Source organism: Oryx dammah, unplaced genomic scaffold, assembly GCF_014754425.2.
Source record: "Oryx dammah isolate SB20612 unplaced genomic scaffold, SCBI_Odam_1.1 HiC_scaffold_11203, whole genome shotgun sequence".
Lineage (NCBI taxonomy): Eukaryota > Metazoa > Chordata > Mammalia > Artiodactyla > Bovidae > Oryx > Oryx dammah.
In genome coordinates, this window is record NW_024080596.1 from 7,281,711 (window position 1) to 7,307,036 (window position 25,326).

Here is a 25,326-nt window from a genome sequence, read left to right on the forward strand (position 1 = left end):
TAGAGGCCTCTAGAACTGAACTGTCCAAGCGTAAGTTAGGATGAACTGCCAAGAGAGAAGGATTCAAGCTTTAGGTGGAAGATCATACATTAAGGTTCCTTCTAACCCTAATGATTCTGATAAAACACACAGAGACAATCCAAATCAAAATAAAAACTATTCAAAAGCAGCCAGCTAACTCTCAAAATACAAAGTCTGCCTAAGTGTCAAGAGGTTTAAATGCTTTCCCAATAACCTTAAAGAACTGGTAAACTTTCACTTATAAACAATTTAAATTATTTCTCTTTAAGTGTCAAAATGATGTTCCCTTACTTTGAAAAACAAAAAAACATCAAAAAATATCTTTTTACCTTATTAAAGTAGTCCAGCAGGAGCGGCCATCTAAGCAACGTAAGTAACAACTTATGGTTGTTTTCTTAAACTGTTTAATATCTTCTAATTCTTCTTCTCTCATATCTGGCCTCTGAGCTATGAACAGTTGCATCAGGTTAAATAGTTCTTCTACTGCCTGAAAAGGGTAAAAAGCATAGTGATGACCTTTTAGCCCTATAACATTTTACAGTATCTGTTTCTCATTTGTAAGTGTTGTGCTCATTTAGCTAGCTCTTAAAATTATACAAATTAACTTAAATTGCAGTGGCATTCATAAACAATTAAAAAATTAGCAATGGATTCTATTTTAAAAATTTAATATATTACTCACTGGAAGAAAATTATCTTAAAATAGAATTTCAAGATTAAAAACTACAAGTAAATACAGTTCAACTTTAGTCCTAAAACTATTTAAATTACTAGTTTTGCAATGTCAAATGTATGTTCCAGAGACGCAATGCCAATCTTTTGTCCCTTTTAAATGAGAAATTATTACTTTGTCACAAAGATTTCACACACCTCAATTACACCTGAATACTGTTTTTTAGAAACTCTTTGTGGCAATATTTAGAGTGATCTTTCCAGACTGACAGATGATCCAGTTCAAGTCACCTGATGATGAAACACTTTTGGTACTTAATATATTCACTTTCTTTATTACAGGCATTCTAACTTTCTTGACAAAAAATTAGGTTATTCTTTCTGGGTGAGAAAAACAATTCACTATATTATGTCTAAAGGACAATTAAGGTCCTTCATTCCTTCAACAGGAAAAAAGTACAGCACCCAATTCAAGGATGCCAATATTTAAAATACCATTTACTACAGTCATTTGATTGAGCTTTTAAGTAAATCTTGAAAAAGTTCCTTCTTCTACACTCCCATCACCTCCCATTTAGCAAAGAATTTCTCCTATTAGCAGTTTACGGCCTTTGGGTTGACAACAGCTTGAAAAAGGGTTCTGACCTCCTTCCCAGATTTATACCCTCTTGGTGTAAACTTGAGTTTACAACAAAGAGTAAGAAGCAATAATGGAAAGAAATATCCAAGAATGACAGCCTAACATGGAGAGAGGAAACTTTAATATAAAACCTATAGTCTGGAAAGAAAAAGGAATAAGACTTAGATGGTATATATTTGTATTCTGACAGGCCCACCTCTTAACCATTTCATTCACTTGAATGTAATGTGAACAAGTGAATGGGCTTCCCTGGTGGCTCAGATGATAACGAATCTGCCTGCAATGCAGGAGACCTGGGTTTGATCCCTGGATCGGGAAGATCCCCTGGAGAAGGGAATGGCAATCCACTCTAGTGTTCTTGCCTGGAGAATTGTCCATGAGGTTGCAAAGAGCCAGACACAACTGAGCAACCCAGCAAGCAAACGTGAACAAAGAAACCAAAAAACAAAAAACCCTAGGGAACATTTTCAGCTAAGAAAATATTGTCTAGCTCACAGCTTAGCAAAGCATGTACATCTTGATAATAAATATCTAAATAGTAAATACTCTCTTCCTTAAAACTATACCACAAAGCTGAATTTTCTGATTAGGTATATTTAAAAGACTCATTAACAAAACCACAAATTAACATAGATAAGTTCCATTAGAGAGAAAATTTCAATCATCAAACTAAAAAAAATGATCTATACACTTATCAGTTTTTTCCCCACTTATCAATTTTATAACAACATCTTACAAATATAGTCAAGGAAACAATACACCTTTAAGAACAGTTAATTAGACTATACTCCCATATTTTGTCACTACACCCCGGAAGGGGAAAAACAGGCATTTCCAATTAATTTGAGGATACAGATACAAGAGTGGTCGTTCTACTCACTCCAGGGTATTGGCTGGCATGTGGTGTAAGATTCTTAAAGGCCCACTGGATGTTCTGGTGAGAAGCCAGCTGTCGTGTAAACGCAGGAGACTGCTCACAGCAGAGCCTCAGAATGCCATAGTAGGCAGGCAGCATCCCGCGGTTGAAAAGCACCACATCCTGATCATCGTGGTCGGCAAGGATGTAATTGAAGGCAATGTTCTTGGTTACCACTGGGTTCTGAACAATAAGGCGGATATTCTCTGGACAGTCAGCACACACATTGTACCAAAACGAAAGCAAAGCCTGTTTATTGTGATTTGTAGCTATTGCTGGCTCAGAAAGTTTAGGCTGGAAAAGGTTCCACAAATCCATGAAATATGTGGAAAACATCAGCTTCTCAGTTTTGGAAATTAAACAGTAAGTCATAAAGCTAAAATAGGGCACTAGCTTTGTAGTGCCATGAACAGCAGCATCAACATAAAGTTTGGCTCTTGAGAGCAAACCAAGGAGCACGTTGTAGACCTGGTGTAGGACTACTGTTGTGTCTGGACTGAGTGGAAGGTCACGGGTTGGGATGTGCAAAGACCTTGTTGACCGGAACATCTGGCGGAATGAATTGCTTGGTATAAGGGACACCAGAAGATAAGCTGCAGCTATAAAATGTAAAACAAAACTGTCAGATGTTTGTAAGATATGAAATAGACTGAAGAGCAGTCATTAAACACAAAACCACTCTTCCCTGTAAAAATCAAAATGAATAAAAATTAAAGAGACATGAACATCTCTTTTAATATCTTTCTGCTCTACCACTCGTACCAGAGAAAGATTCCCAAGGAATGACAAAACCAGACGCCTTCCATTCTGTCACTACTATTTTTAAGTGGTGACAACAACTGCAGTAACTACTAGAAAGTTTTAAACCTCTTTTGTTTAGCTTTCCCAAGATACAGAATTTTCCCATTTGTTTTATCATTTTATTTCTTCTCAGGGAATAACACAGTTTAACAGGAAGAACACAGCATTTGGGGCCAGAAGACCTATGCTGTCTGACAGGGTCAAATCTTTAATTTAAGGCCTTAGTTTTCTTCTTCCTTATCAATTACTACAAAATAGTATTATTTTGTAGATAACGGTAAACTTACATTATAAAAATAGAATGAGATTTATCTAAAAGAATTTTGTAGTATAAAGATTATATATACATATGCCAATTAGAGAACACCATCTTTGGAAAATCTTTAGAAGTCTTCTAGGCTAACCCTGCATGCAAAGAAAAGAATCCCTTCCTTCAACATAACTGAAAAATGTTATTAAGCCTATGGTATAATTCTGAGAGGATGACTCATTAGTTGAGTCCATCTGTAAAAGTAGTATGAGCTAGGTACTTTATAAATATTATCTTATTAAATCCACACAATCATTCTGGACCTAAGTGATGATACACTGGAAAATTTGAATCTTGGAGAAGCAAAGACCAAGATCACACAGATAAAAAGAGGGGGGCCCAGATTTTGACCTTGAGAAATGATGATGATGATGACAATGATAATGGTAACAAAAACAAGAACTGCTAAAATTTATCAAATTCTTAAATTTAACAACACAGCTTTATGTACTTGGTATTACTTTTATTATCTCCACTTTTACTCAGACTTAAAATATTAAGACAACCCAATTTTACACAGTATGGCAGAAATGGAATTCAAACACTGATTGTCAGACTCATGAGTTTATCTTACCAACATTCAATACAGAACCTTCTCAAGGCATCTAACAGCTTAGCACAGCCCTTTTCAATACACCTACTAATTCTGTCTTCCACTATTCTACCTATAACTTGATAACTTCCTTTGTACTGCCAAAGCAAATGATGTTAAGGTTTCTAAATTAACTGTATACTCTTTTACAGATTTACTTCAAATTAGACTTTTGCGCAACACTCCATTTTCTATATATTTATCAACTAACTATACACTGCTCTGGTTAGTCTGTTTCAGTTAGGCTCAATTTGGTATATATTTCAAATATAAAAACTTGGCATGTAGGTGTCATCTTGAATAATTCTGTATAAAACTGCAATTGAGAAAAAAATTTTTGATTAAAGAAATTATTCAGTTTAAGTTAAATTTTTAACCCAATATTTTATTGTGAAAAAAAATCTCAAATACCCTGAAAGGTTGAAAACACTCTACCAAATAAATGACCCATGGACCCACCACATAAATTCTATAATTAACATTTTGTTTTATCAGATACTTAACCATCTACTTATTTCTATAAAAGTTCCATGCTTTTAAATTAAAAGGTAAGTTCTGCTAGAGAGAAAACACAAAAGGTCAGTATGAAAGAACAGACCATCTTTCTAAAAACTGCCTTGCTAGAATATAACTTAAGAACTCCCAGTTCTAGAGAACTTATAATAAAACTTCCATTTCCATGAGGTAACTCAACTATTCTAGGGCACCTATCATGTCTCCATTTTTCTTTTCTCTAAACATTTTAAACAGTTATTCTTTACAATTTTGTAGGATTTACAAGTATTTCTCTGTGCTAAACTGCATTTTAGAAGGATAATATTAACTTACAAAGTCACTGCAATGTATAAGATGCTTTCTTCAGCACTATTATGTATGTTAGGTGTACCAACTAGGTAAAAAGCTTTTCCTTCCCCTTTTTTTTTGGGTGGGGGGGGAGGAAAGGCGGTTCAACATAGGTTTTTAATTGTTTTATGGTCCGGAGTCAGGACATAAACACCAACGAGCATATGTGTCCACTCTTACAAATATCCCATTACTGTGGTGTTGCCTAAACTGACAGGAAAAAAAAGCCTACGAGCAGAGCACCACTGCCAATCCATGTGTGCCCATGACTGACACACGTTCTCCCACTTCCTCTGTGACATTATTACTACAGCACACTTGTAGTGTTCCAACACTGGCACACTACTATCAACTCAATCCCATACTTTCGATTTTAATGGTTTTGTCCTAATGTTCTTCTGCTTCTAAGATCTCATTTAGGATACACCAGATTCAGATGTCATGTTTCCTTAACCTCCTCTTGACTGTGACACTTTGTCAGACTTTCTTTTGAAGAACACAGTAGTTTTGAGTAGTGGTCCAGTATTCTTGTAGAATGTTCCTCAAATGAGTTTATGTGATGTCTATTGTGAGTAGACTCAGGTTATAGGATATGGGGAGGAAAACCACATTATGAAGTGCTCCTTGTATCTCATTATACCAAGGGCACATGCTATCAGTATGACTTATCAGTGACGCTTTTAACCTTAATTACCTGCCAGAGTTAATGTTTGTCAAGTTTTTTCACTTAAAAAGTTATTTTCTCTATCCCTAATACTCTGTTCTTTGAAAGCAAGACACTAAAGCTGATACTCAAAGGTTATGAAATTACACTCCACCTTTGGAGGGGAAAGATACAAAAATGATTTGGAATTCTTCTGTATAGGGGATGTGCCTCCTCATTTATTTGTTTATTCAATCATTTATTTGTATTAGCATGGACTCATGGACATTTATTTTATACTTTGGATTACGATTCAGTGCTATGTTAATTATTTTTCGACCTAAATTGCTGGGAGATCTTCAGGTTGGTTCTATGTCCCTTCAACATAGCCTCATCATTGTTTTTGGACCACTTCATTACTTTCTGGTTCCACAAGATGCTCCAGACTCATCTTGTTTATTCCCTGCCCCAGTCCTATAATCAGCCATTTCTCCCAGGAACTGTGATTCATTTTACTAGAAATGTTATTCAAAAACATGGATCTGGGTATTCAATGTGCTTGCTGCTATCAGAGTGTCACTCATTGTTTGAGCTCTCAACAGAAAACTAGGTAATACAATTTTAATGACTAAATTGAATGATTAAAGAATTTTTAAGAATGAACCACTTGATTTTTATTTAATACTATCAAAATAAAACACTCTGTGTGTATTTATGAGCAGTTTCCTATTATGTGAAATATCTATTTTTGCTATTTGTCCATCTATCTTCCAAGATCTTTGCTTATTCCCTTCTGGCCTGGATACAATAAAGATAGTCATCATTTAACTCCCATAACTTTAGAGAATATTTTCTCTCAGCTTGTACTGTTTTTATTGCTACTTTTACTCTTAGCCTTTTCAAGTTATTTTTAAGACAAGATTTTCTGATCCTTTACTCTCTTCACTAACGCTGATCATGCTTTTGTGGCTCTACCAAAAAAGGAAACAAAAATGATAGTAGTGGTGGTGATGTCACCCAAGAAAAGACAGTTTCCTATACTTAAAAGAAAATTACAGATATTTGTAAAATATTGTCATAGGTTTTCAATACTAATAAAACTTTGGCCTTTAAAACTATCTCAAAAATAAACAAACTGTATCTCTAAGAGTCTTTTTGCATTATATACAATGAGCATACTGTAATCACCTTAAAAACAAAACTTGGAACAACAAATGGTTTGTTAAATTCTTAATATTTGACTTACAAGTTCTGACTCTAGGATAATTGTGAGCCAAAAGAAACCGCTCAACCCAGTTTTCCATATTCTGTAGAACCCAGCTGTGTGCCAGTTTGTTTCGGGGTGTCTGCACTGCCAACCAATCCAGACACTGAGAAGGATTGTATTCAATCACCTACAAGTAAAATGACAAGAACAGAATATAAGTCTAAGTGAATGAGCAGTTACTCTTTCAAACTTACTTTTGGTATATACCTTAGACACTTTAAAGCTAAAATAGTTTCCTGAAAACTAGAATCTGAAAGAAGTTTCACATTCATGTTTTTTTTCCTCCCATTTTTAAAGCAATTTATTTTTATTAACAGGAATATGTTCGAAGAGTATTTCTCAATAGTTTACAAAATCAAATTATATTAACCAAGGATTCTAGCAAAGGACCAATAAGAGAAACCCAATGACTTTTAGGTCTTAAGTTTACAAACTTATTTAAAAGTGTTTTCAGGGCTTTCTTGGTGGTACAGTGGATGGGAGTCTGCCTGACAGTGCAGATGACATGGGTTCAATCCCTGGTCGGGGAAGATCACACATGCCACAGAGCAACTAAGCCTTTGCAGCACAACTATGACACTTTGTGCTCTAGAGCCTGGGAGCTGCAACTGCTGAGCTCACATGTTGCAACTACCAAAGTCCAGATGTTCTAGAGCCTATGCTCAGCAACAAGAGAAGGCACTGCAATGAGAAGCCCTCACACCACAACTAGAGAGTAGCCCCTGCTTGCCACAACTAGAGAAAAGCCTGTGCAGCAATAAGAACCCAGCATAGACAAAAATAAATAAAATTAAAATTTTTTAAAAGTATACATTAAAGTGCTTTAATTCCCTGAAGTTTCCATCTTTACTTTTCTTATTGTTTGACCAATCTGCTACTGTAATTGAAAATGAAAACTAGCTCAGTATACTGCTGGAAAGATTTTTTTCCTGGAAACAGGAAATCTAAGAATCTAGAGCAAAGGTTGGAAAATTATGGATCGCAGGACAAATTCTGTGGTTTGCTTGTTTTTGAGTTTGTATTGGAACACAGCCATGCCCACTCATTTATATTTTGTCTATGGCTGATTTTATGGTAAAACAGCAGTTCAGTGGTTGACAGAGACCATATGGCCCACAAAACCTAAAATATTTACTATCTGGCCTATCAAGAGAAAAAGTGCACCTAGCCCCTGGTCCAGCGAGTGGGCCTTTGCAACACTCAGTAAGAAACTGTAACCTCAGCAGTAATTCTGGAAGAAAGGTAGTGGTTGGTGCTTCCTCTGTACTTTCTATCAACTACTGAAAGCAGCTAGTTTTTATTTCTAGGGCTTCTACCACTTCATGGCATCTTTGAGAGTAGGGGAATGAGAACCTCATATGGACTAAAGGTTGTTTACGATTCTACAAGAAAGTCTTTAAACATCTGAGATACCAACTAGTCAGGAACTCTTCTTCCTCTAGATCTTCTGTCTAAAGCATCTTTTCTTCTCTTGACCTGTGACTTACTAAAACCATTTTGAGTTTCCCAAGCAAGAAGAAACTAGTACTTAAAATGGGAGTGATTGTGTTAGAAAAATAAATACTAGAACATCTACAAGACTTACCTCCCATATCCTCTGCAGAATGTAAGATGCAAAGGGAGGCATTCCTGGAGGTCCACCAGCAAACTCCATTAGCATAGTCAACAATTTAAAGAAAGGATTGGCTGCCTATAAGACACATACATGACTGCATATTTAGAGATGGTGAATCAATTACTTTCACTAGAAAACAAATGTAACTCCTTTACAGATCACATTTAAATGTGATATATTAGTTTAGAGAGATTAGTACTCATACATATGAACCTGAACTATCATAAAGCAGCAGGATGAGCTCAGGATACAGTGCCAACTGCATGGGAGGCACATGTAACAGAAAACGCAGTTTTCTGGATGTCAATTTAGGGGGAAAAAGAAACTCTAGTTAATGAGACAACCATGTTGATAGAAAATTTTAGATTAAAAGTTTCCTGTAGCAACTTTTGCTCGCTGAGGTAGAATTCCTATTAATATTTGAAATGTATTCTCAAAGTAGCTATAACATTTACATTTTGAAAAAAATACATACTTATCCACCTAAGCAGAATTTTAGTTTAGTTCACTTTCTTACAAGGCACAATATGATATATGCTTCAAACCAAACAACTTTAAAGCTTAGTACCTAGGTGACACACTGATATGTTAGAATTATATGTTAATTTAACTGGGAAAATGACATTTGTGATAAGATATGAAGAGGTAATTCAATTTATTCAAGTTATATAGTTTAAAATAGGTTACTATATTACAGGGGAAGCCTTGATAGACTTTTCCTCAAGAACAGTTAGAAAGGTTCATCTGAAAGCATGGTCAGTGCTCACAGTAATTTGAAAAACATGAATTAACAAATGTCTACATACCTCAGGAGTCAATTTTGCTATTGATGTGAAAAGCATAGATACAATCTAAAACAAAAAAAAGAGGGGGGTGGAGAATTTCAGAATATTCTTCCAAAAATTACCAAAAAACTTTGACTGTTTCTCAGTACTTACATGTTCTGCAAGTCGATTATTGTATCGACAAAGGCTGAAAATCAGATTACAAGTCTGTCTTATATTGATGCCATCGCGAATATGTTGAAACAAGAAGGGAAATCCCTGTCAAAAGCAAAAGTTGTTCGTTTAAGAACTGTTTTGTTATTCTGGGGATTATCAACTGGTCTAAATATTAAGAAAGTATTACCTTTCCTCCTGTTAATGCCGCCATGTCAGTCTGTGACAATGTCAAATGCCTGAAAGAAAACATTAGTGGAAATAAGTTTTTCTTTCCTCTCTACTAATTTAGAGCCATTTGAGTCATGATACATAACAACATTGTTGATTCAGTTACAAGTATACCAAGACACCATCATAAAATGGTTTTTGAACTTTCTGCTAGCTAGATTTGTTCATTAGACACCTTTTGGACAATTTTTCAAAATTCCAAGATTTATATATAGAAGTCCAAATCTATTTTATTTCTATTTAATTAACTCAATATGTTCGTGCACTAGGATGGATTTAATTTAGAGAGCTTTTCTGACATGAGGATCTTTAAAACAAAGCAAACTTTGAAGAAATAAAGAATTTCACTTTCAAGTTTAAAATTACTGCATATTTCTTCAACTCAGTAAATAAAATTTCAAACACATGCAAAAATAGTGTAAGCATCCCAACAGTCAAATTACCAACTCATGGTCAGTGTTGTTTTATTTGTACCTCCTACTTAATCAATTTGAACTATTCTGAAACAACTCAGATATTGTTATCACTGAGCCCATAAATCAATATATATCTCAAACATAAACTTCAAAAATGTAACACTACTATTATTCACACCTAAATTAAAATTCCTTATTATCATACAAGATCCAGTCAATGTACAATTTCCTCAAGTTTCTAATAAAAAAAGTTATAATCTGTTTGAATCAGGATACAAATAAAGTCCTCTGTTGCCACTGGTTGAAATGTCTTTTAAATCTCTTTTAGACAACTGGTTTCCCCTCCGATTTTGTCTTTATCTTGTAATTTAATCTGCTGAAAAGTAGGTGATTTGTCGTGTAGAATTTCCCACATTTCCATCTTACTGATTATATCCTCACTGTGTTGTTTTAACATATTCCTCTGTCCCCATATTTCCTGTAAACTGGTAATTAAACCCAGAAACTTGATCAGATCTAGGTTTGACTTTTTAATTAAGAATACCTTGTAAGCAGTGGTAAGAACTTTCATCACGAGGCACAGTGAAAAGTTGTCCCTCTTTTTCTAATGTTTTCAGCCCACAACGATCATTTCCTAGATCCATTATTTCATTTGGGATGCAAAATACTAGTATCCCAATTCCAGCACTACCTGGTCATTTATTAGCTCAAATACCTCTATGACGACGAGCATGTCTCATTTACAATCTGGTTGCCATGAAGTATAATTCTTGCAGGTAAGATAAACACTTGATACTGTTCCTTTATTAATATGCTTTCGAAATTATCATTTGGTTTCTGAATATAGTCCAAAGGTTAGCAATAATTTTTAAAATTTTGCTTTTAGGTATCATTATGAACTCATGGATGTAAACATCCGTGACATGTTTTAGTCCACTTGTAGTTTACTTCTTGTTATTACTGATGTTCAAGTTGTCCAGTCTGTGACCAGTAGATACTTCAAGTTGACTCTTGAGACCTTTTAACACGACCCCAGCAGTCTTTGATAGCCTCCCTGCTTTCCAAAATGACAAAATGTTCAAGGCTTCCCATTCATTTCTTGCCCAAAACCTGGAACTGGCCATTTTCCTAAGGAACCTTGATTTTTTTTTTCAGTGGTAAATGATATCTAGATGCCAGTGGCACTCATTGATTTTGGGTTGGACAGAGTTTCTAGATGTTTTCAGAAAATGGAGATACATAATACATTTTTTGTTTGCTTAAGACAAAATATACCATGAACTCTACTGATATTGCCAAATTCAAATTTAGTGTTAAAGAAGATAAATAAACATTCTACAATTTTATATTGATATTTCTCCTTTCTTTTTCTGAAAATCTTGGTTTCTAATGATGTTAACAATTATCTATTTACTTTATTCTATAACATAGTTTCAGAATAATAATTCTAATTATATTAATACTAACAATATAATTAGCAAAACACTTTAAGGTAATTTTACAATTTTTGTCTTTCAAGTACATACCACTAAAAATTACAGTTAAATCAATGTGTTCTAAAGTCACTTTAATTAATTCTTCTCCAATGTTTATGTCACCAACTCAATATACAGTTAGTCTCATTTATTTCAGTCTGCTTTTGATTTTTAGGGACTGCATTTTATTAAGTTTGTAATTATATAAAACATTTACATGATTCCAAAAATAAATCTAAAAAACAAAACAACATACTACATTCAAAGAAGTCAAACTTCCATTCCTGTCCCCTCCAGTCTGTTTTCTCCTCCCCCCAACCACTGGAAACTTGTTTTTAAAGTTTATTTTTAAAAACTTAGTCTTCAATTAAAAAAAAAAAAACCTCAATTCTTGTCATTTGCAGTACTTATGCTCTATACGGAGATGCAAACAATGAATGAGTGAACACCAAATCATTGCTTACAGGGAAAACACACAGTTTGTTCCTGTGAACCTCGGGGTCATAACATTTTCATTGATAAATCAATATGTTACCTTGTTTCGTATGTGTGCTTCTGTTTCAAGACACCTGATTTAATGTTGACCATTAGCACATTCTTGAACTTTGGAACAAACTAGATAGCACTTGGCACTATGCTTAGGACCATTTTTAAACAGCCAAATGACCAAACAAAGAGCATAAATGTGAAAAATGTGGCACATACTGCAAAAAAGTTTGTTTACAATATGAGAACTGAAACAAGAAGGCATAGTGTCACAACATCTGACCTCAGCTGGGGAAGTGTGTTGTCACATCAACTCCAAATTTTTGGTACATTCTGTAATCCACAAATGAATATAAAACTTCACAAGTATTGATTTGGGGATTACACATAAATTTTAGTTAAGTAGGCAAATTTGCAAATTGGAGATCCATGTATAATGAGGCTTGGTTGTGTGTGCACACACGCACAAATGAACACACGCGCGCGCGCGCGCACACACACACACACACACACACACACATTCACGCATTTTCTCTCTCTCAGCCTCCCCTGTCTTAAAAAGTAGCATACTACAGGGAATTTTTTGGCAGTCCAATGGTTAGGACTCGGGGATCCTGCAAGCCAAACCATGCGGCCCAAAAGAAAAAAAATAGTATTCTATATATACTTTTGTCCACCTTCATTTTTTTCACCTTAGTAATATCTATCCTGAAGATCTCTTCATGGTAATATACAGATTCCATATTCTTCTTTTTTCTGCAATGGAGTACTCTTATAGAGGGGATGCTGTTTCTTCAACTAGTCCCATCTTTGTGGACATTTTCAGTCTTTTGCTGTTTATAAACACTGCTTCAATAAATATACATCTTTCTGTATTTTGGGAACAGAATCCCAGAAGTGGGGTTGCTAGGTTAAAAGATGAATGCACATATAATTTTGCTAGATATTTTACTGTATATTTCTTCAATGTATATTTCTAACATGACTCAGAGGCAAGGTAAAAGTTTGGTACAAAGGACTGAAATACTTATGCTACAAGAGTTGATGAATCATGTTATTATTTTAAAAAAATTAAGTAACAAAAGCCACTGAATTAAGAATGATAAAACAATTATCTTTAAAAAGAATAAAACCAAACATGCTTTAAGCATTTTGAATGTTGAAACATTTCACCTTTCTGAGCGAGACTGTTCAACCAAAAGAGCAACTAAAGCTATCATTTTTTCAAGGGCAGCTGGCCTGTATTTCTCTTCTGCCAGAGAGAGTATATCTTCTTCCTCCTCCTCCTCTTCTCCTTCTTCCTCTGACAACACTTCAACTTGAGGCTAGAACATAAACACAATTCATTTTTAATATATTCGCTTTTTAACATTAGGTTGACAGCAAATAGCTTCATTATTTTATACAACAATGCAGGGTAGATGGTGCCAGGAATATGTATCATGAAAAATAACACTCAAAGGCCTAACCCTAACTTTAAAAGTCTAAATGACACTCAGGACAATTTTAGATTTAACAGGCAGAGCTGTAAAGAACAATAATTCCCAATACTGTGAGTATTTACCTTACCTAAAGAGATAAATTCTTTAATAATAACTTTTTCTTATAGGTAAGTTCTGTGGAAGATAAATCAGGATCAAAGTTCATATGAATATGATAAAAAAGTATTTAATAAAAATGTCAGTCACACAAATAAAGGAATCTATATTTGCAATTTTCAGAAAATCCAAACAGTAGGTATGTCAAAGAGATATTCATCAGAAGTTTGAAATGCAATACTGAACAAGTAACCACCTAGGCTAGAATTGGATAACAACAGTATATATCTGGAGAACCATGACCGCATAGCGGCTAATAGTTTTGTTCAGGAGTCTAATCAAGGATCAAATGCTAACTCACTGTTATCTAAAATAAGTTAACTTCTTTATGCCTCAAGTTCCCCGTCTGTAAAATGGAGATAACAATAGTACTTACCTCTTAGGGTTGCAACAAGAATTTAATAAGATAGAACATATAGAGCATTCAATCGAATATGGTCATTACAAACAACATACAATTGATGAAATACTTTCAATATCATGAATAGACTAGCTACCTGAATTTTTGGAAGACTTACAAATTTAATACAGCAAAGGGCTTTAAAAATGTGGTCAGAAAAAACGTTCACCAAAACACAATATGCTGACAGGAAACTAAAGCAGGTGATGGTCATTTTGCTAAACTTATTGGTTTTGATTCCGGGCCTTACCAGTGAAATGTATTACTTGATTATTTCTTCTCTCACTAGATCCATTAAAAATATCAACCAAACTCCTAAAATTATTTAATATCAGGGCTGCTGCTGCTACTCCTACTAACTTGCTTTAGTCGTGTCCGACTGTGTGCGACCCCACAGACGGCAGCCCACTAGGCTCCTCTGTCCCTGGGATTCTCCAGGCAAGAATACTGGAGTGGGGTGCCATTTCCTTCTCCAATGCATGAAAGTGAAAGTGAAGTTGCTCAGTCGTGCCCGACTCAGCGACCCCATGGACTGCGCCTACCAGGCTTCTCCATCCATGGGATTTTTCAGGCAAGAGTACTGGAGTGGGTTGCCATTGCCTTCTCCTAATATCAGGGCTAGAGGGGACTTGTAATCTATTAACTTTCCATGGTACAACTTGAAACCATGGCCTCTAAATATCCCTGATATGAGGCAGAACTGTACTTACATTTTCAGGCCCTTTGGTTCCCATGTAAAAATGTACCATTGTAGATATGGCTTGCAATGAAAGCAAAAACTGGCTCTAAAAACAAAAATATTGATTTAAAAATATAAACACAATTATGTTTTAAATACCAAAAATAAGTATATAATACCAAAAATAAATAAGATACAGCCTCACCTCTTCTTCACCCATTTTGGCAAATTCATAAAGGAAAGCAAAATATTCTGTAAGATGTTTACTGTGAGGCTTTACACCGTGTTCCATAATTAATAACAGAGTTCTCACAAATCGAGTGACACACGAACGACCACCTATATCTTCTACTGAAGCATCCATATCATCAGACCTGAAACATAATTTTATGTATCTTAGAGAAACTATGAAGTCTGGGGATAGATATTCTGGGAGGAGAAATATTAAAATCTGAATTTATCATCTTTGTAATTATGAATACCACCACTTATAGCAATACAAACAACTGGATTCCAGTTCTCTCTCACTGAAATCAAAACAAAAAGACTAAGTCAAAGTTCCCTGTAGAGGATTTCGAAAATGCAATTAAAAGTAAAACAAAAATTTTCCTCCTTGATTTATATTATTATAGACTTTTTAAAACAGGAGAACCTAAATATTTCAGTGTGGATATTTAAAAATACTTTGTAGGCAGGTAATCAAAAAGCTTAAAATGTTCAGTTCAAAAGGTATACTTCTTACCCATCTTCCATCCCTGGCTGTAGATAGAGATGAGCGTGCACAGGTCTAAGTCTCTGAATTACATGGATACACAAACGCTGAAACATCTACAAGTGAAAAGATATGACAACCTAAGAGACAAATCATGTCAGGTAACAAAGATACTGAAAAATGAACATGATCAAAAATTCTGTTGCTCATTTATATTTTTCTCACAGATTATCTTTTGACATTCTAAATCTTTCCTGGAGTCTCCACTACAGACTGAGGACAAAAAGGTAGAGTTAGCTTGAAAAGCAATGTTCAGTTTTATAATGGAAAAAGCAACAATAAACTATAGGTATTAGTAGTAGAGACTGCTAACTACAAAGCTTCATGAAACCTTCTTTATTAGTGGAGATACAGAAGAAAGAAACCTGGCATCCATTTCTTTCAGAAAAGTGGACTGGGGAAAGGTATCTGCTTATCAGAACCTCAGTGACTAAGAGAAAACAATTTAAGTTTATTAAAAAAAAAATGAATTAAAAATGTCTGAGGTGGGACTTCCTTGGTGGTCCAGTAGTAAGAATATACCTTCCAATGCAGGGGGCACAGGTTTGATTCCTTGTTGGGGAACTAAGACTCCATATGCTGCCGGGATACTGAGCCGGCACGCCACAACTAGAGAAGCCCCGTGTGCTGCAATGAACAGCCAGTACAGCTAAAAGAAAAGTCTAAGAATTCGCTAAATAAGATATACAAATAGCCAGTAAGCATATGAAAAAATGCTCAATATCATTATTTCCAAAGGAAATACAAACCAAAACCATGATATACTCCTTCACACCCATGAGGATGGCTAAAATCAAGATGATAACAAATGCTGAAGAAGATGCAGCAAAACTGGAACCTTCATAGATTGCTGCTGGGAATGTAAACAGGTGCAGACATGATGATAAAAAATCTGAAGGTTTCTAAGAATGTCAAACATAGTGACCATACAACCCAGCAATTCACTTCTATGTATATATCCAAAACAACTGAAAACATATGTCCAAACAAATATCTGTACCCGAATGTTCACAGCAGTGTTATTCAAACTAGCAAAGAAGTGGAAACATCACAGATGTTCATCAACTGCTGAATAGAGAAACAAAATCTCATATATGGAATATTATTTTGCAGTAAGAAGAAATAAATTACGGATATAAGCCACAACATGCCAGTCACAAAAAAACACATACTGTGTGATTTTTTTTCAAGTGAAATGGTGAAAATAGGCAAATCCATAGAGATAGAAAGTAGATGAATGGTGGCCAGGGGCTGAAGAGAATGAACAGGATAAAATGGAAGTGACTGCTCATATGTATGGGATTTCTTTTCAGGGTATTATAGACAGATAATAGTTGCATGTTTGGGAATAGGACTAAAAACCACTAAATTTTACACATCAAAAAGTTTTGTAAGAATTATATATCAGGAATAACTTAAAGTAGCATCTTTCAGATTAAAATTTTGGTTTTGTATCCTAAGTTGATATATATGTTTTTTCTTTCTTGTTAACTTTTCCATTGGTTTAAGAAAAATAAATTGATTCATGTGATAGTTCAGAATCTGTCACAGAAATAAATTAATACTATTCATTTAACTTTCAAGGCTATTACCGTACCCTACCATGGTTAGAGCATCTAAGGAACTGAAAAAGTATCAGTACAATTCACATATCACACATCGATCCTGTGTCCCCAGAGTACAACACACATAACTGAGAAAACAGGCAGTTACAGCTATCTTCCCATAACCTGGAAATGTGAATTATTTTAACACTTGAATGGAATGATAGCTGATTTGCCAAGAGGCTGGTGAAAATAACAGCAAAGTGACTTTTGTGGTAAGAGGTCAATTTTTTCAATGCTTTCAATGCTGGGTTCAAGTATATTCATGGGCAAATTCAGAGTAATCAACTTGAAAGCTACTTCTTTTTCAAAGAAAATTTTTCTTACCTGCCTCACAATTTGATTAGGGCACTTAATTAGTATCTGCATTGGCCACCAGTCATCATCAGCCATGCGGTCCAAAAACCACTGTAAGAAAATCATGTGATTTTTAATATTCAACCAATACTTGAGGATAAACATTACACAAGGATTTTAATTTTAACTGACATTTGAATTATTTTAAGTTCTCACCAAAACAGAGTCTTCAACTGGTAGAAAGTCTAAAATCTAAAATGCCTAAAGTCATAATCAAAGTCGTCTCAATACAGAATTCCATGGATGCCATTTATATTGCAGTGTACAACCCACATGATAACAACTGGAAGTGCTTAACAAAGTGGAATGCTATTTTCCTCTTAGACTTCTTAAATGTCACACTGTAGAATCTTTTGCTCCTATTAATAAGATAGGATCTGAGTATGATTCACTTTTCCTCTGTTTAAAACCAATTTATGTTCTCTTGATAACAAAAAACATTTTACACTTACTTAGCATAGACAATTTCCCATTAATTTCAAGATATCTCTTAATCACATATTTAACTCCTTTACTAAACTGTACTGCTCATTAATGCATACATATGATTGCTGACAACTGTAGAGAATTTTAACTCCTTGAGAGAGTTCCAGAAGCAAATCCTTGGTGAAAAAACTAAAGTGACAACTTTATTAAAAAACAACACAAATTTATGACCTAATATTGTTTCTCCATCTACCAGTTTCTTAAAAATCATGAAGATGAAGGGGAATAGAGGAGTATGTCAAAGAACACACAAAAGATGCTGTAGGTCAAAATCAGCATGTGGAAAATCCTGCAGAACAAATGACAAAGCAGTAGGGAGCGGGAAAATAAGGTAACTACAGCTGCTCTTTGGTATGGAGTCCCAGCATATACGAAAATCTGCAAATACTCAAGTTCCATAGCTGACCCTCTGTATCTGAGATTCCTCTGCATTCTCAGATTTAACCAACCACAGATTGTACAGTACTGTACATATCTACTGAAAAAAATCTATGTATGAGAGGACAAAACAGTTCAAACCCCTGTTGTCCACAGGTCAACTGTATTATAGGTGAGAAAAGAGTTATAAGACAAAAGCAAAATGTGGAAAGGATCTTGTTTGAATGCTAATTGAAACAAACCAACTGAAAAACATTCTAAAAACCTATATAGGAAAAAAATCTTCAACTAATCTCATTGTACACTATGCTGCTGTCTCTCGTTTCTAGAAATTTATAAGATTTGCATTCCTAGAAAGATACCTACCACTTTGCAAGACCATAAAAATGATTAACAATAGTAAGATGACGATATGGCTAAGTGAGTATTACCAGTGTGCATATTATCCTAAGGGATATGTTACTCTTATAAGGCAATTCTGGAAAAGATAAAATAGGACATAAATTGATCTACTGGGATAGATTTTCCTATTTTCCTCAGGGGGTAAGGGATCTACTATTTTCCTTAAGGGGTAAGGGAGATATGTTATCTTTCAGTATTTTCTAGTAACATGCAAAAGTAGTTAAGAAGATTTAGGTACAGTCCTAAATCTTCTATACTTTTTCCTTCTGATACATGACAGGGAGAACACAAGAACTTTTAAGTAACTTAAAAATTAATTATTTACTCAGTGTAATGAAGCTGATACATAATTATAAATTTCTCTTGGCTATCAAGTAATTTTAGGAATAACCGACACTGGGCTCTGTATGATTTATAATAGATAAAATGATTTTGCTGTAGCATCTAAGTTAAGAATAAAAGAAAACAAGAAATTGAATCTTAAGCTATGCATTGTTTTGTTGAATTATTCACCTCACCTCACAAGCTGCTTGACTATTATTAAACTGCTTGGTCAACAGTTCAATCCACTGAAGCATTGTGGGCTAAAAAAGAAAAAGAAGTCACTGGAGGTTTTAAGAGCTATCTGATAAATAACATAAAGAGCAAAAAAGTTTAAAAAATAAAAATGCACCTTTTCCTTTGAATGAATAAATGTCTCTAGGACAAACGAAGTGCTTAACTGCAAGAAAAGACAAAGTTAAGCAAAAAAGATTCAATTAAAGCCATCAATTTTGAAGAAATTTTCTAAGGTTATACATATATTACTTACCTTTGCTGTCATTAAAGACACAGCTTTAGGATCTGGTAATGTACTGGGAATACAACTACACAACTGCCACATAAACCTAGAATTTGAAAATAATAGGTTAAAATTCTCACAAAGTAAGATTTTTTTAAAATGTGTAACAAAAGATCTCTTATTAAAATCTACCAACCAAACTTACCCAAAATATGTATGTTCAAAAATGTTTTTGTCTTGAAGAAACTGCATGTTATCATGCCAAATCCACTGAAGAAAAAAATGTTAACATGAGGTATCAGAAAACATGTTTCATGACATTTTACCAATATCTTTATTAGACAGAATAAGACTTGCTCTAGAACCAAAACAAAACAAATACATGCACTTAAAATTCATGTTGACTTTTTCCAGGTAAATGGAATATGGAAGTAGTCACTAAACCTGATCCAATTTATCATTACTTATCTGGCTAACTCAAGCCACCACACTGTTTTTATTCTAAATTTATTAAAATTTTTGAAGTACGAACTCTGAAATTCCACCTGTCTGAAGAGAAAACATATAAACAAAACTATGTTATGTTGATAACACAGGAAAAGGATGGTAGGTTGGTATTTTTATAAAGGTTTATGTTTAAAAATTGGAAAAAAATTATTCAGGTTCACAGATCTAATAAGAGGTAATTTGTTTATAATAATCATGAAAAATTATTTCTGACATCTGTCCTATAGAATTGCTTTGCTGACTTTATTTTTTGTGTCCTTTCCCTCTCTGAATACCCTAAACATGCTCTAAGTCACTGACAGTTCCATAAAATTATTTTTATCTGGAATAAATTTAAGTTTAGATTATTATTAAGTTTTACTTATTTTTGGCTGTGCTGGGGTCTTCATTGCTGCACATGGGCTTTCCCTAATTGCTGAGAGCGGGACTATTCTTCCTTGGGGTGCATAGGCTTCTCATTGTGGTAGATTCTCTTGTTGCAGAGCACAGGCTCTAAGGCAAGGGCTCAGTAGTTATGGTACCCAGTTTAACTGTTCTGTGGCATGTGGGATCTTCCTGGACCAGATCAAATCCGTGTCCTTTGCACTGGCAGGCGGGTTCTGAACCACTCTACCACCACAGGGAGGTCCCATATGTTCTGATTATAGGTATTACTCTCTTCATCCCTCTGAAGATTTGAAACCACCTCTACCTGCCTTCACTGTCCACGATTCTAGTCCAGAATCAGGTCTTAAAATCAATAATTAGGGCTCCTGCTTCATGTTATCAATATTTGAAAAAATCACAGACCTGATTTGGCCTGCTTCAGAGTTCTTGTTCCTCTAGCATTTCCAACCATGGCAGCTTTCTTATAGCCCCGGGGAGAGACTGACAGCATTGACCTATCCCAATTCAGTGCCTTTTCAGAGCAATAGAGCCCCATTCCAAGCTTCCTGCTTTTAGCCACAAGCTCAGCTCCTGTGTCATAATTTTTGTCACCCTTTACCTTAACTCTCAACCACTACTGCTTTGGTCTTAGAGCCTGGTAGACCCTGGTTTCCACCAGGCTCATTGCTTTTCATTCTATTCCATTTTTGCCTGGAAAATTCCATGGCCAGAGGAGCCTGGCAGGCTATAGTCTATTGCGTCATAAAGAGTCAGACACAACTGAGCAACTGGGCACAACAATTTCTGTCCTACAGAAATATTCATTTTGGTTTTTGATGGCCCTTATTTTTACATTGTATCCATACAATGTATGTGGACCCAACTGAGTATGTCTAAGTATTAGATTATTGCATTACACTGATGAAAACATTCCTAGGTATTTTATATGTATCTGTCCAACTTCACCTTGGACCACTCCTTCACCACAGCCACAGCCACAGAGATTATCATTCAGCTTCTAAAACATGCCAATAGGCTCTATCCTTCTTCAAGAGATTTATACATAATGTTCTGTTTGCCTGGAGAACTTACCACATAATTAATTTCTTACTGACTTTCAAGTCTCAGTTTCAGGTTAACTTAAAACATATCCAGATTACCTACCCACCTCCAGCAATCCTGATCAACTCCCTACCATTTCTGAACACTCTGCTTGTTCTATCCACAACAGTCACTATAATTTATCATGTTTGTTTACTTAATATATTTTATGGTTCTAAAATTTTCTATTTTCCCTTTGAGAAAGTCTGCTCCCAGCTATATTTCAACTGAAGAAATCTAAAGGACCAGATTCTAGTTTATGTCTAAAATCTATGTTGATGTTAAATAACACAATAAAATATTGTATTTTATTTAATTTTTAGTAAAATATATATGCAGCCAAACATTTTAAATTAATAAGCTAAAACAATGATAGGAGAAAATGTTTGGTTTAGGTCTGCAATCAAAAATAATGCTGGGGCATCCCTGGTGGTTCAGTGGTAAAGAATTCGCCTGCCAATGCAGGAGACAGGGGTTCAATCCTTGATGCAGGAAGATCCAACATGTTGCAGAGCAACTAAGCCCGTGTGCCACAACCACTGAGCCTGTGCTCTAGACTCTGGGAGCCACAATTACTGAGCCCATATGCCACAACTACTGAAAGCCTGAATGCCCTAGAGCCTGTGCTCCAAAATAGAAGCCATCACAATGAGAAGCCTAGAGAGCAGCCCCCACTCTCTGAAACTAGAGAAAAGCCCATGTAGCAACAAACACCAAACACAGCTGAAAATATATAAATTATTTTTTTTTAAAAGAGTAATGTGGTTCAGCTTGTTTTTCTATTATAGTAAAAGTCTGGGATTTTCTTTTGTCACAATGTAGATCAGTGGTCCTCAAAGAATGGTTTAGGGAGGGGAGAAGTGGCGGGGGGGTGGCATGTAAGTACACTGACCTTCATAGGGTGTCTGTAAAATTCAAACATTTTATACAAGCAGCTCATGCAGCTCAGTACCAGAAAAATGAACGGCCCAATCAAAAAATGAGCCAAAGAACTAAACAGACATTTCTCCAAAGACGACATACAGATGGCTAACAAACACATGAAAAGATGCTCAACATCACTCATTATCAGAGAAATGCAAATCAAAAGCACAATGAGGTACCATCTCATGCAGGTCAGAATGGCTGCTATCCAAAAGCCTACAAACAATAAATGCTGTAGAGGGTGTGGAGAAAAGGGAACCCTCTTTATACTGTTGGTGAGAACGCAAACTAGTACAGCCACTATGGAGAACAGTGTGGAGATTCCTTAAAAAACTGGAAATAGAACCACCATACGACCCAGCAATCCCACTGCTGGGCATACACACAGAGGAAACCAGAATTGAAAGAGACACGTGTACCCCAATATTCATTGCAGCACTGTTTACAATAGCCAGGACATGGAAGAACCTACATGTCCATCGGCAGATGAATGGATATTACTCAGCTATAAAAAAACGCATTTGAATCAGTTCTAACGAGGTGGATGAAACTGGAGCCTATTATACACTGTTAAGTAAGTCAGAAAGAGAAACACCAATACAGTATGTTAACGCATATGTATGGAATTTAGAAAGATGGTAACGACGACACTATATGCAAGACAGCAAAAGAGACACAGATATAAAGAACAGACTTTTGGACTCTGGGAGAAGGCAGGGTGGGATGATTTGAGAGAGTACCACTGAAACATGTATATTACCGTATGTGAAACATATGATCAGTCCAAGTTTGATGCATGAAACAGGGCACTCAAAGCCAGTGCACTGGGACAACCCAGAGGGATGGGGAGGAAGCAGGGAGGTGGGGTTCAGGACAGGGGACCACATGTACAACCATGGCTGATTCATATCAACGTATGGCAAAAACCACCACCACAATATTGTAAAGTAATTAGACTCCAATTAAAATAAATTTTTTAAAAAAGGATTCAAACAATTTTATTAGTAACACTAAAATGTTATCAGTCTTTAAAAAAAAAAAAAAAACCACCTCATTCTCTTCTGAGTGTACAATGGAGTTTTCCAGAGGCTCAATGATGAATGAAATCACAAGAGACCAAATGCAGAAGCTGTTATGAGACTCCAGCTGTCTTCCATTAAATCAGGTATTAAGAGAGATTTGTGAAAAAAAAAAAAGGTAAAACAGGGCCACTTTCCTCACTGAACTGTTTTGTTCTGAATAACTTTTTAAAAAAAATTATTTATATCAGAATGTCATGGGTTATTTTTTTTAATAAATTTTTAAAATTTGCTTTAATTTTAATATGGTAAATAATGATACATATAACCACATAAAAATGAATAGTTAAAACTCTAAGGTTCTCAATATTAAGAATATAAAGAAGTCCTGAGACCAGGAAGTTTGAGATGTAAATGAGCAATATACAGATGACCCCTGTCGTGCTGGGTGGCATGTGAGACCTTGGTTCCTGGACCACAGATCAAATTCCCTGCAGTGGAAGGGCAGGGTCTTAACCTCTAGACCACCAGGGAAGTCCCTACAGCTGACCCAACCCTTAAACAATGAGGGAGTTAGGACTGCCAAAGTCCTGCAATAAATATCTGTATATAACTTTTCTCTCCAAAACTTAATTACTGATAGCCTACTTGTGTTGACTGGAAGCCATTGGACTGATAGCATAAACAGTTGATTAACACATATTCTGTATGTGTTATATACTTTATTCTTACAACAATATAAGCTAGAGAAAATATATTTACAGTACTGTATTGTATTCATCTATATTGGTATGTTTATGTTGTCTGCTTATAAGATGAACTTCAATACCTGCATCAATAGCTTTGGGTTGTTTTTTCTTTTTTATATTTATCTATTTGACTGCACTTGGTCTCAGCTGTGGCAGGCAAGGTCTTTGATCTTGGCTGCAGCATGTGGGATGTTTAGTTCTGGCATGCAGGATCTTTTTTAGCTGCAGCATTTAAGATTCAGGTCCCTGATCAAGGATCGAACCTGGCCCTCTGCATTGGGAGCTTGGAGTCTTAATCACTGAACCATCAAGGAAGTCCCTCAACAGTCCTATACAAAACACTGTAGATATTATATGTATTATGAAAACTATACATCAAACATGAAAAGATAACGTGAAAAAGAAATTCATATTTACTTATACCTCCTGCATTTATTGGGGAAAAAAAACACATATAAGTAGAACCTTGCAGTTCAAGCCTATGCTGTTCATATGTCAACTGTACATCATTAAGATTTTATTTAAAATTTTACTTTACTTCAATAAGTGGGTTGACTATCATAAAATATTGTTAGGGCCTCATCTAGAACATAGTCTACATTTATCTGAATACCTTGGAAACACAAAGTCTTGCACATAATGATGATAATCTATAATAATTTTGCTATTATGACAAGTTGAAATAAATTTTTGTTTAAACAGGTGAGTTTCATAGTTTGATTTCTCGTTCTGATGGTAAACCCAATGAAGGGGTTTGGGAGAAGGTAATATTCTTGGCACTACATCAGAAAATTATAGGTAGGCAAGATACCATTAAGAGTAGGGAACAAAATCTCCTCAGCTTTAAGACTTGACCAACACGGTGCAAAATAACAGTCAATCAATGAAAGTTTAATTGTCTTGATGGAAGATTACATGTTTACCAGGTAAACCTTCCTGCAGATTTACTTTCTGTACTTTTGGCTAAGTCAGTTTATAACACTGATATAACACCCTCAGCATGAATATCTTTTATAAATCCCTAAAAATATCACTTACTATATTATTAAATGAAGAGAGCTTCATTACTACAAATGAGACACATTTTAAAATATATATATACATACATTTTAAATGCATTTAAAATACCCTTCTGTATAATATGAAGCATAAGAAAAGGAATACTCTCAGTCCTATCACCCAATCCAAATATATCACTGATCATACAAGTTAATTGTGAGCTTGCACTAACTCCACAAACCTTTTACCTCTCTTATTTTTCCTTAGTGTTACTAATAATTGTTTTCCACTCCCTTTAATCTCATTCACTTTATGTTCACCTATCATACGTCAGTATT

At 35.0% G+C, this 25,326-nt stretch overlaps 1 protein-coding gene across 3 annotated transcripts in view; it reads right to left on the reverse strand.

The window, feature by feature from the left end:
• Nucleotides 1-25,326, reverse strand: part of LOC120860818 (ubiquitin carboxyl-terminal hydrolase 34-like) — a 59,901-nt gene that overhangs the window by 19,078 nt on the left and 15,497 nt on the right. For all 3 annotated transcript variants that reach the window (XR_005720437.1, XM_040236529.1, XM_040236530.1), the window contains exons 13-29: nucleotides 23,272-23,367; nucleotides 19,529-19,593; nucleotides 19,354-19,429; nucleotides 19,216-19,263; nucleotides 19,061-19,126; nucleotides 17,247-17,327; nucleotides 15,286-15,371; nucleotides 14,749-14,917; nucleotides 14,575-14,649; nucleotides 13,040-13,191; nucleotides 9,449-9,497; nucleotides 9,259-9,363; nucleotides 9,127-9,171; nucleotides 8,291-8,395; nucleotides 6,685-6,832; nucleotides 2,214-2,848; nucleotides 351-508 (exon numbers count right to left, since the gene is read on the reverse strand). Coding sequence is in view for 2 of the 3 variants with exons in the window: in XM_040236529.1 (XP_040092463.1) it covers nucleotides 351-508; nucleotides 2,214-2,848; nucleotides 6,685-6,832; nucleotides 8,291-8,395; nucleotides 9,127-9,171; nucleotides 9,259-9,363; nucleotides 9,449-9,497; nucleotides 13,040-13,191; nucleotides 14,575-14,649; nucleotides 14,749-14,917; nucleotides 15,286-15,371; nucleotides 17,247-17,327; nucleotides 19,061-19,126; nucleotides 19,216-19,263; nucleotides 19,354-19,429; nucleotides 19,529-19,593; nucleotides 23,272-23,367 (2,159 nt within the window). In the remaining variant the exon portion in view is untranslated. The remainder of the gene's footprint in view (nucleotides 1-350; nucleotides 509-2,213; nucleotides 2,849-6,684; nucleotides 6,833-8,290; nucleotides 8,396-9,126; nucleotides 9,172-9,258; nucleotides 9,364-9,448; nucleotides 9,498-13,039; nucleotides 13,192-14,574; nucleotides 14,650-14,748; nucleotides 14,918-15,285; nucleotides 15,372-17,246; nucleotides 17,328-19,060; nucleotides 19,127-19,215; nucleotides 19,264-19,353; nucleotides 19,430-19,528; nucleotides 19,594-23,271; nucleotides 23,368-25,326) is intronic.